This window comes from Branchiostoma lanceolatum, chromosome 15 (genome assembly GCF_035083965.1).
Source record: "Branchiostoma lanceolatum isolate klBraLanc5 chromosome 15, klBraLanc5.hap2, whole genome shotgun sequence".
In the NCBI taxonomy this organism is placed as follows: Eukaryota; Metazoa; Chordata; class Leptocardii; order Amphioxiformes; family Branchiostomatidae; genus Branchiostoma; species Branchiostoma lanceolatum.
In genome coordinates, this window is record NC_089736.1 from 1,257,554 (window position 1) to 1,268,688 (window position 11,135).

An 11,135-nucleotide genomic window follows, 5' to 3' on the forward strand; every position below is an offset into this window, starting at 1 on the left:
ACACATACACTTCCTGACATACTGCCCATCCTTAATACACTACTATTCTACAAACTGACATGGAAAACTACGTCTTTACCCGTTTGCGCCGCAAAAGCACCCGTCAGACGGTAGCAAACACCCCACAGCAACACCAGAAATGTCCCGGTGGGCGACAGGTTTCCCATTCTGCTGTAACGCGGCTGGCTCGTGTCCTACAGAAATCCTACCCCGTCACTGATAAAAACTGCGGATCGACAGTTTCGTCGTACAAAATTCAACTATAGCGTGCGCTGACGAATGCTCTTATTAACTGGCGCGATTGATGAAGAAAAGTAGCCTCTAAAGCAGGCTCATCGATGCGTTTTGATAGTGCTGACTAACCGTGTTATGATGGCACGCGTTTCCTTTCGCCGGCCGATTCAATCAAGGCTAAGGGAGAGCCATTCTTATTTGCAGCTTCAGGTATCACGTGGTGTCCAACGGCTGGATTCGCCATCAAATATGTATTGCTGTCGATTTTTTCAAGCACGTCTGGTGGAAGTTTTGCCACACAAACTGCAACAAGTCAAGTAAAAACGTAATACCCATCCAAAACCGGACCACATCGATATCACAAACTACAGACTACACGAAAAACACCCGGTGCAAACATAGACCATTCCTAAAGAATCACTCCCCTACAATAATGGGACATTCCAAAACTAAACTCGCTGAGTCATTTCGGGGATCGAGACGACATTTTTGTTTTGGTCATAAAGATGACTCAGCGTTTTACACTTTTTAATTGCCAACTTTTAGCAATGGGTTGTAGAGCTTATTGAGTTGTTGTCTCTCAAGAAACATAAAACGACTGAAATATTTTAAGCAGAATGATAATCTTTACTGCAATTTAGCATTAAGTGGAAGCTAGCAACCAAATACTTTGATGGACACACGACAACAAGGGAGCCCTGATTATTAATCATACTCTCTCCCATATTGTCACGCATCTTGGTGAGTCGGTACCAGCCTGTTCTCGGTACACTAAGCTCCGCCTACTTGTAAAGTAAGGCATGTCCAGACCTGTGCACGCATTCCCCAAAATATTGTTGAGCACTCCGGCTTCGAACACGACCGTGCCGGGTAGGCCCAGTACACAGCAGCCATCTAGATTCAACCCCCACCCCCCTCCCTTCGGAAAACCAATCATGGCGACCGGCTTGCTTTTATTTGTATGCCTGCTGTCCATCGGTCCCCTTCAGATTGCCGCCATAGAAGAGTGCCCCGGATCGGACGGTTTCAGGTGTACAATTGGTGGAGAATGTGTCCCTTCAGCGTACCATTGTGACGGTCGGGAGGACTGTGAGGACGGGTCAGATGAAAGAGATTGCTGGAGCGAAGAGTGTCCCAATCCCGACGATTTCAGGTGCGAAAGTAACGGAGCTTGTGTTTATTCATGGCAGCTTTGTAACGGTGTCGATGAATGTCCAGACAGCTCAGATGAGAAAGATTGCTCAAGCGAAGGGTGTTCAGAAACCGATTTCAGGTGTGAAGATAGTGGAGCATGTGTCCCTTCAGAGTGGCGATGTGACGGTGTTGACGACTGTCCAGATAGCTCAGATGAGGAAGGTTGCACTGGCGAAGGTCTAGAGTGTTCCCTGATAGATTTCAGGTGTGAAAGTAGTGGAGCATGTGTCCCTTCAGAGCGGCGATGTGACGGTGTTGACGACTGTCCAGATAGCTCAGATGAGGAAGGTTGCACTGGCGAAGGTCTAGAGTGTTCCCTGATAGATTTCAGGTGTGAAAGTAGTGGAGAATGTGTCTCTTCATGGACGCGTTGTGACGGTGTTGACGACTGTGATGATGGCTCAGATGAGGAAGGTTGCACAGGCGAAGGCCTAGAGTGTTCCGAAACCGATTTCAGGTGTGAAAGTGGTGGAGAATGTGTCTCTTCAGAGTGGCGATGTGACGATTTTGTAGATTGTTCCGACAGCTCAGATGAAGAAGGTTGCACGGGCGAAGGTCTAGAGTGTTCCGAAACTGATTTCAGGTGTGAAGATAGTGGAGCATGTGTCCCTTCAGAGTGGCGATGTGACGGTGTTGACGACTGTGATGATAGCTCAGATGAGGAAGGTTGCACAGGTGAAGGTCTAGAGTGTTCCGAAACCGATTTCAGGTGCGAAGGTAATGGAGCATGTGTCATTTCAGAGTGGCGATGTGACGGTTTTGACGACTGTGAAGATAGCTCAGATGAGGAAGGTTGTACAGGCGAAGGTCTGGAGTGTTCCGAAACCGATTTCAGGTGTGAAGATAGTGGAGCATGTGTCATTTCAGAGTGGCGATGTGACGGTGTTGACGACTGTGATGATAGCTCAGATGAGGAAGGTTGCACAGGCGAAAGTCTGGAGTGTTCCGAAACCGATTTCAGGTGTGAAGATAGTGGAGCATGTGTCATTTCAGAGTGGCGATGTGACGGTTTTGACGACTGTGAAGATAGCTCAGATGAGGAAGGTTGTACAGGCGAAGGTCTGGAGTGTTCCGAAACCGATTTCAGGTGTGAAGATAGTGGAGCATGTGTCATTTCAGAGTGGCGATGTGACGGTGTTGACGACTGTCCAGATAGCTCAGATGAGGAAGGTTGCACTGGCGAAGGTCTAGAGTGTTCCCTGATAGATTTCAGGTGTGAAAGTAGTGGAGAATGTGTCTCTTCATGGACGCGTTGTGACGGTGTTGACGACTGTGATGATGGCTCAGATGAGGAAGGTTGCACAGGCGAAGGCCTAGAGTGTTCCGAAACCGATTTCAGGTGTGAAAGTGGTGGAGAATGTGTCTCTTCAGAGTGGCGATGTGACGATTTTGTAGATTGTTCCGACAGCTCAGATGAAGAAGGTTGCACGGGCGAAGGTCTAGAGTGTTCCGAAACCGATTTCAGGTGCGAAGGTAGTGGAGCATGTGTCATTTCAGAGTGGCGATGTGACGGTGTTGACGACTGTGATGATAGCTCAGATGAGGAAGGTTGCACAGGTGAAGGTCTAGAGTGTTCCGAAGCCGATTTCAGGTGTGAAGATAGTGGAGAATGTGTCATTTCAGAGTGGCGATGTGACGGTGTTGACGACTGTCCAGATAGCTCAGATGAGGAAGGTTGCACAGGCGAAGGTCTAGAGTGTTCCCAAACCGATTTCAGGTGTGAAAGTGGTGGAGAATGTGTCCCTTCAGCGTACCATTGTGACGGTTTTGACGACTGTCCAGATAGTTCAGATGAGGAAGGTTGCACAGCCGAAGATCTAGAGTGTCCCTCGCCCGACGATTTCAGGTGTGAAAGTAGTGGAGAATGTGTCCCTTCTAGGAAGCGTTGTGACCATGTTTTAGACTGTGATGATGACTCAGATGAGGAAGATTGCTGGAGCGAAGGGTGTTCCCCATACGAGTTCACGTGTGAAGATGGTGGAGAATGTGTCGATTCAATGTGGCGATGCGACGATGCTGTAGACTGTGAGGACGGCTCAGATGAAAAAGACTGCTGGAGCGAAGAGTGTCCTAACCCCGACGATTTCAGGTGTGAAAGTAGCGGAGCTTGTGTTACTTCGTGGAGCCATTGTGACGGTTGGGGGGACTGTCAAGATGCTTCAGATGAAAAAGATTGCTGGAACAGAGAGTGTCCTAACCCCGACGATTTTAGGTGTGAAAGTAGCGGAGTTTGTTTTCTGTCATGGTGGCAGTGTGACGGTTTGGCTCATTGTGAAGACGAGTCGGATGAGAAAGACTGCTGGAGCAGAGACTGTCCCGAATCTGACTATTTAAGGTGTGAGAGTAGCGGAGGTTGTGTTGCTCCATTGCACCAGTGTGACGGCGCTAATAACTGTGAAGACGGCTCAGATGAGAAAGATTGCGCAGGCAAACCGTGCCCCATTCCCGACGACCAGTTCAGGTGTAAAAGTACTGCAGAATGCGTCCCTGCGACGATTTGTGACCGTATTGATGACTGTTTAGACGGTTCAGATGAGGAGGAGGATTGCTGGAGCAGAGAGTGTCCTAGCTCCGACAGCTTTAGGTGTGAAAGTGGAGGAGAATGTTTAGATTCATGGCTTCATTGTGACGGTTCGGAGGACTGCGAGGGCGGTTCAGATGAAAAGGATTGCTGGAACAAAGAGTGTCCCAACTACGACGATTTCAGGTGCGAAAGTAACGGAGGATGTGTTGAATCATGGTACCTATGTGACAATCATGCCAACTGTGAAGATGGCTCAGATGAGGAAGACTGCTTGAGCGAAGAGTGCGATCCCGAATATGATATCAGCTGTGACGGTATTTGTTTGGATGAGTATCTGCACCACTGTGACGGTGAAGAGGACTGCTCAGACGGATCAGACGAGGACGATTGCTGGAGTCAAGAGTGTCGCGATCCCGACGATTTCAGGTGTGAAAGTAACGGATTCTGTATGTCCACGCAGTTCCAATGCGACAGTAACGACGATTGTCGCGACGGTTCAGATGAGAAGTATTGCACGGCGGAACATTGTCCATTGCCCAACCATTTCTGTGAATACGGTTTCTGCATCCCCGACACGAAGCGCTGCGATGGCGTCGGCGACTGTCAGGACGATTCCGATGAGACTGACTGCGGTAAGCTCACCTTCTCATATTTATCTATTGGTTCGGCATGTTGCCAGGGTTACCCAACTAGCCAGAGGCTATTACTAAGGGCGAACCCATGTGCTGCCGACTGTAGGTTTTTGGACAATCGCACACCGGGGCATGCCCCTACTCTTTTTCGAAAGGTGTGGTGGGTTCTTTTACGTGCGCGGGGTGTGGCTCTCCCCAAACACGGGACCTCCATTTAACGTCCTGTCCGAGGGACGTCCCTAACCCTAGATGAGCTAGGTACTCATTTACACCTGAGTGAAGTGAGGAAAGTCGTGTTAAGTGCCTTTCCCAAGAGCATAACGTCAGGGCGAAAGTTTGGACATGTCTCTGGGCACAACCCGGGATTAGATCTCGGGTCCCATTGTTAGTCATAGTCTTAATCTTGTTCTTGTTCTTTATACTGAACAACACGCATTATGATTTGGTTCCATTTCCAATCCGGGGTCCTGTCGGGCAGCTTGTGGGAACGAAAATAAAGAGACAACAGTCACTGCAAAATTACCTTTATCTGGTTGCTTTCCTTGGTTACATTTTTTCAAACCTGAGAGTAACGTTACAATTTGAAGTTATTGTCTGTCACACGCATGAAAATAGACAGATAGTGATAGGGGAATGAAATACTAGTAGATAGATAGATAGATAGATAGATCGATAGATAAATAGATAGATAAATAGATAGATAGATAGATAGATAGATAGATAGGTAGATAGATAGATAGATAGATAGATAGATAGATAGATAGATAGATAGATAGATAGATAGATAGATAGATAGATAGATAGATAGATAGATAGATAGATAGATAGATAGATAAATAGATGTCAAATTTCCCGACCTTGTCACTGCAACATGCTCTCCCCAGGACCTTACCATTGCACATTTTTATGTTGCCTACCTTACTGTATTTTAGAACCAATCAAAATACTTTGCATATCAGCGCCAGGTCTCAACTTACAGGGGAGTACTGAAAAGTGTCGGATTAAGTTTGCGTCGGTTTAAGGTTCAGTGACGTTAGATAGATAGATAGATAGATTGTACCAACAGCATTGTCACACATCTCTGTGCTGTATACATAAAATTCTGTATGCTCGATATCAGAATAAATAATTCAACCGTAAATACCTTAACAACTCGCATACTTCGGTGGCCAGGTTTACTTTTTATGTTTCTTTTGTCTGACAAAAACAAATGTTAGAGACGAAGAACCAACTTTCAAAAAACATGCTTAGATTTAGAGCTTACCATTTTTCATCCCTTTGTAAATGATAATGTTGTGTTTGCACTCTTAGCCTTTAAAGGGGCATATGTTGACATGAACATAAAACAAAATTCTTTGTTTTTGATTATTTTTCTACATCATTAGTTGAATCTACCTTATTACACTGCACAGCAATATTCACCACGTACAGATGCGACTTTGTAGTGTCGTGCGAACGTCTTGAAAAAAATCATATACGCAATCCCCACCGCCGCTTGAATTGGCCGCCATCTTGTCCAACATTCCGACGAACCACCGAACACGCGATCGAACGCCCGACGTTCTGAAGTTTGTTCACTTGTGGTGATTTTCCTGTGACGCTCGAACTCCGACCATAACGGTCGATTCGGATTTTTCGTAGCGTTCTACGCTGGCTTATCTGCATATTAACTTGCGGGACGCAACTCAATATGTAGATAAACCAGATTTTACACGTTTTGCGTTTTTCGTCGTTTATCAATGGTGGAAATGTGACAAAATGGCGGGAATATGTTGGAAATAAGTAACAAATAAGTTACAAATGTGAATCTTAGTGTAGACCTTTCAAATTCTTACTATTTGTAGTTTTTCTACAATATGCCCCTTTAACATCAAACCAAGGTTAGTGTTTGTTCATGGCTCACTGGTATGGTAGGGATAGTATGTCCAATGCGCATCAAACGTGCCTGCGGTGAGCAAAAGTTTCGAACGTTCTATATTTTCGAACGTTCTGTATGTTCGAACGTTCTATGTGTTCGAACGTTCTATATGCTCGAACGTTCTATATGTTCGAACGTTCTACATGTTCGAACATTCTATGTGTTCGTACAGTGTGCACCCGTGCCGACTTCCGATGTGAAGACAGCGGAAAATGCGTGGCGCCATCAGGAGTGTGCGATGGCGCCACGGATTGTGACGACGCGTCGGATGAGACACTGTGTCGTGAGTTTTATACAGATTACAAGAATTATTAACTATATATCGCTTCAATGGCAGGGTGCAAAAACAGTCATAAAAAGCCCCAGCAGTAACCAACATTCAAATATGTGCAAAACGTTATGCCCTAAAGATGCCTGCAATGGTGTTATAGATTTGCTTAACAGTTCTCTCATTGCTCCATAAGAAATAAGTTGAACTTATTTATGCCAATGATTGATTTGCCCATTGCATGATTGTTGAACAACATTTTTTTAAATTGACAGTTTAAAAAAAGTAAAAAAAGATGACATTTCATTCCAACAGCTGACATTTTATTCCAAAAACTGACATTTCATTCCAAAACTGGCATTTCATTTCAAAAACTGTCATTTCATTTTAAAAAACTGTTATTTCATTCAAAATAGGAACATTTCATTGCAAAAGCTGACATTTCATTGCAAAAACTGACATTTCATTTCCAAAAACTGACATTTCATTCCAAAAACTGACATTTCATTCCAAAAAATGACATTTCATTCCAAAAACTGACATTTCATTCCAATCTACATTTTTCAGAGTCCTGCGCAGAGAAAGGACTGTGGCGATGTAAGAGCGGCGAGTGCATCAATAACGCCTCGGTGTGTGACGGAGACAAGGACTGCTCTTCTGGGGCAGACGAAGAGAACTGCACCGGTAGGTTTTGATGTTTTTGTTTGTCCATAATGATTGTTGATTTGCAGTGTTTGCAGGTATTTCGTGTGTGCGGGTTCAACAGGCTTTGCAAATTAATACGCAAACGGTGCTTTCCTGTATATGTATTTGTTCCAATATAGCCGGTATAACCGCATTTCGGCGTAACACACCAGCTTCGCAGGCACGCAGGGCGACAGCAGTTGATTATATTTCATTCCAAAATCGTGATTGCATTGTATACTTGATAACTTGGAAGCCTATTAGATGATGCTCCATTTACAGTCTTCATGTTTATCAGGTGTAAATGATCTTTATTGTCTCAACAACACATTTTAGCTTTTGCGTTTGTTCCCAAAGCGGCCTGCGTGCCAATTTGAGCTTATCATGAATAAACAAAGGTTCAAACAAACAAACAAACAAACAATCATGTTGCTCTAAAGTCTAATACCTTCGTTACTTCCTTGCAGCCCCCTGCAATGGTTTGCAGCTGGAGTGTGACGGGAGGTGCCTGCCGAAATACCGCGCCTGTGACGGGCTGGAGGACTGTTCGAACGGGGAGGACGAGATCAATTGTACAGGTGTGGGTCTGTTAACGTATCTTTGTCGTGCGAAACAGTTTTACGAGTGAATAACTGAGTCTATTGTAATCGGAGACGTTGAGAAGGATTTATTCATTCATGTATTGATCTTGTAGACTATTGGGTATGTCTTTCAGTCAAGCTAGAAGGATTATGCTTGTTTGTAAGACAAGCATACAAATTTGATGAAACTCCATCCACACAGGTTGTGCTAAGCAGTTCCACTGCGCGAACGGTTCCTGCCTGTTGGAGTCTCAGCTGTGTGACAACCTGACGGACTGCAGTGGGGGAGAGGATGAGGACGACTGTGGTGGTAGTTAGATCAGCTCTCACTTTGCACTTTGCATACCATCTACTTCCCTTAAGTGTTAAACAGTGTATGTCGACGAAGGCTAGATACCCAGGTAGAATATTACATGATACAAAAGAAACCAAGCAACTGGATAAAGAGAAGTTAGAAATTTCATCGAGCTGTTTGTAAGAGGGCGTACTTTACAAATGTAGGAATGACTTTGAGCCAAAAAACTGACCTAGATCTTCAGAAATTCTCCCATTGGAACCCCTAGTTTAAAATCGTCATCATTCCCATCATGCAACACGCAGGGGGGCACTATTCAGGTACTGGATTGCAAGTGGCTCATTTTTTTTGTTTATCTGTGACGAAATTTTACAAAATCTGGTTGGTCTCGTATTCATAGAAATGCGGTCTTTTAGAACATATGCTTTTAAGGTTGAGTACACCTTTAACTTCTTCTATATCAATTGTAGAGGAAAGCGTCTTGGTTGTGCAACCTCAATATTGACATTTTCTTCACAGTTGTCCCACCTCCTGGATTCCCACTTGGCTTGGCGAGTCGCTACATTCCCGATGTCTCCATCACCGCCAGTTCCGAGTACAAGTCGGAGTTCGTCCCGTCCCAGGCTCGGCACACGTCGGAGTTCGCCCCGTCCCAGGCTCGGCACACGTCGGAGTTCGCCCCGTCCCAGGCTCGGCACACGCCTCCGACTGCACCCGGATACTGCTGGGTACCGAGTTCTACGGTGGACCAATGGCTTCAGGTACATTTCTTCTCATCTTCTTTCTTCTTTCGGTTGAGGCAGTCGCCTTCACCGTAATGAAGGTTTTGCTACCTTTCTACTACTGGAAGTCTACTGCAAGTTGGGAGTGAGGATGTGAGATGTAACAAACCAGGGGTTGGAATGGGAAGGGTGGAGAGTTAAACCTGTTGTTTAAAACTGTCAAGAGTTGAACTGAGGGCGACCAAGGCTGGAAGGCTATTCCAGTCCTCGGTCGTTCTGGGGAAGAAGGACTGTCTTCTGTACTCGGTTCTGCATTTAGGGACTCTGTACGCTGCCGTGTGCGAATGTCTGGACGAGCGGGATGGTGCGGAAGGGGTGGGGGCAACTCTCGAGTTTATGACTACTAGACTATTATGATACTTATAAAAAGTGATGAGTCTCGCTCGCCTCAGCCTGGCTTGCAGGGTGGGCCACTTTAGTTCTTCAAGCATGTCCTCCATTGCTTTGTGCATAGCATTTTTGTCTTCATATACTCCTGTACATAGTATACAAAGTGTTATGAATACCTGTTTATGTATGTTTACCTGCAGGTTTACTTTGGCAAGACGACTGACATCACCGGGGTGGTCATCAGTGGAGGCGGCTCGAACTGGGACCTGGGCAGTTGGGTGACGTCATTCACTCTGGCCTTCAGCATGGACGGCGCTTCGTGGGCACCGTACGAAGGGAGCAGCAACAACGAGCAGGTAGGAAGAGTTTGCGTAGCGTGCGTAGTCCAGTGGTTAGTGATCTTACCTCTGGAACTAGAAGCCCGGGTTCGATCCCGGCTGTGTCGCTCACCCGACATGCACGCTACCGGAAAAGGTCGCAGTCCTTAGGACGTGACGTTAAGCCGTGGTCCACTGTTCATTGTGCTTGTCGAAAAGAGCTAGGGGAATTTCCCCGGTACAATGAACCTGTAAATACTGTATATAACGTCTGTCTTCCTGTCACGACCAGTGAAAGATTAGCTCATCTGTTCATTGAGTTCATTTGAGCTAAACTGGTTCGAGATCACTTTCCTTTTTGCCTTGAAGGGGAAAGGATCGACGACACTATTTGCTGTTATGGGCCGCAGCGGTTTGATACAATCAACAGGCGATAACCCCGAGAGTCGTTCTGATGCAGTCCGATATATTCAAAGAGTTCTGTTTAGTCTAAGGTTGCTGCCGTGGTTCTGCGTCGAATGTCTAAACTTGAACTTCATGTATTACGTTCTCGCGCAGGTGTTCCAAGGAAACCGAGACCGGTACAACAAAGTGAGCCGTCCTCTCCCAGCTCCCGTGACGTCACGCTACATCCGCCTGTACCCGACAGGCTACGAGGGCTGGGTTGCCATAGTGATGGAGGTGTACGTCACAAACGGTTAGTTTGCTGTAGCTCCAGAACCAAGTGTGCAGATCAAGAACAGAAAGTTGCCACATCATTGATAAACAGTTTACTTAGCGTATATCAGAAGTTTTATTGATTGTTGCTAAAGTTTCAGGTACGTTGATGAAGATTAGACATCCACGTAATTACTCAAGCAACTGGATAAGATTTTGAAACAGTGATTTTGAACTGACTGTTTCAAAATCTTATTCAGTAGCTTCAGTAATTATTTTTGGCGTAAAGTTTCAGTTGTTGAGCATTTCATATCAAAATGAATGCAAGAGTGCTAACCTTGGCAAAGGCTATAAAGCTTCCTTTAGTGTATCTGTAGTCTTCAGTTTTATTGGAAGCTTCTAGGGAATTCTTAGCATATTCACTGCTGTCTTGGACCAAAAATCAGAAAATTCATCAGTTCGTTTTCTACTCGACCCTCCACCTGATAGCGCCAGCTGATCTCTTAATCTTAAGACAAAAACACTCGGTTGAAGCAAGCTGGAATGTTTCGTTTCTTGAACAACGGTAGCCATTTCAAAGATAGGGCATTCTAGACGAAAATTGAAATGAAACAACCGTCGCAGATGTTGTATATGCGGATACAATTGTTATAAATGCTTACGCAGTTTTTTCTTCATTCTTTTTGAGACGAAAACAATTGGTTGACACAAGACGAGTA

The 11,135-nt window shown here is 45.3% G+C and overlaps 1 protein-coding gene across 1 annotated transcript; it reads left to right on the plus strand.

Moving 5' to 3' along the window:
* The first annotated feature begins 1,169 nt into the window (after positions 1 to 1,169).
* LOC136421001 (prolow-density lipoprotein receptor-related protein 1-like) lies at positions 1,170 to 11,135 on the plus strand. The gene is made up of 8 exons (XM_066408146.1): positions 1,170 to 4,584; positions 6,675 to 6,785; positions 7,338 to 7,454; positions 7,922 to 8,032; positions 8,238 to 8,345; positions 8,850 to 9,091; positions 9,643 to 9,798; positions 10,318 to 11,135. Exons 1-8 carry the CDS (start codon positions 1,170 to 1,172, stop codon positions 10,459 to 10,461), a joined length of 4,404 nt encoding a protein of 1,467 aa, XP_066264243.1. The 3' UTR covers positions 10,462 to 11,135.

Bases quoted from the DNA above. Each gene is read 5' to 3' on its own strand.
- LOC136421001 (XM_066408146.1), top strand. From the start codon at position 1,170: ATGGCGACCGGCTTGCTTTTATTTGTATGCCTGCTGTCCATCGGTCCC. The intron at 6,786-7,337 runs GTGAGTTTTATA...TACATTTTTCAG, and splicing joins GTCGGATGAGACACTGTGTC to AGTCCTGCGCAGAGAAAGGA. The intron at 9,092-9,642 runs GTACATTTCTTC...GTTTACCTGCAG, and splicing joins CGGTGGACCAATGGCTTCAG to GTTTACTTTGGCAAGACGAC.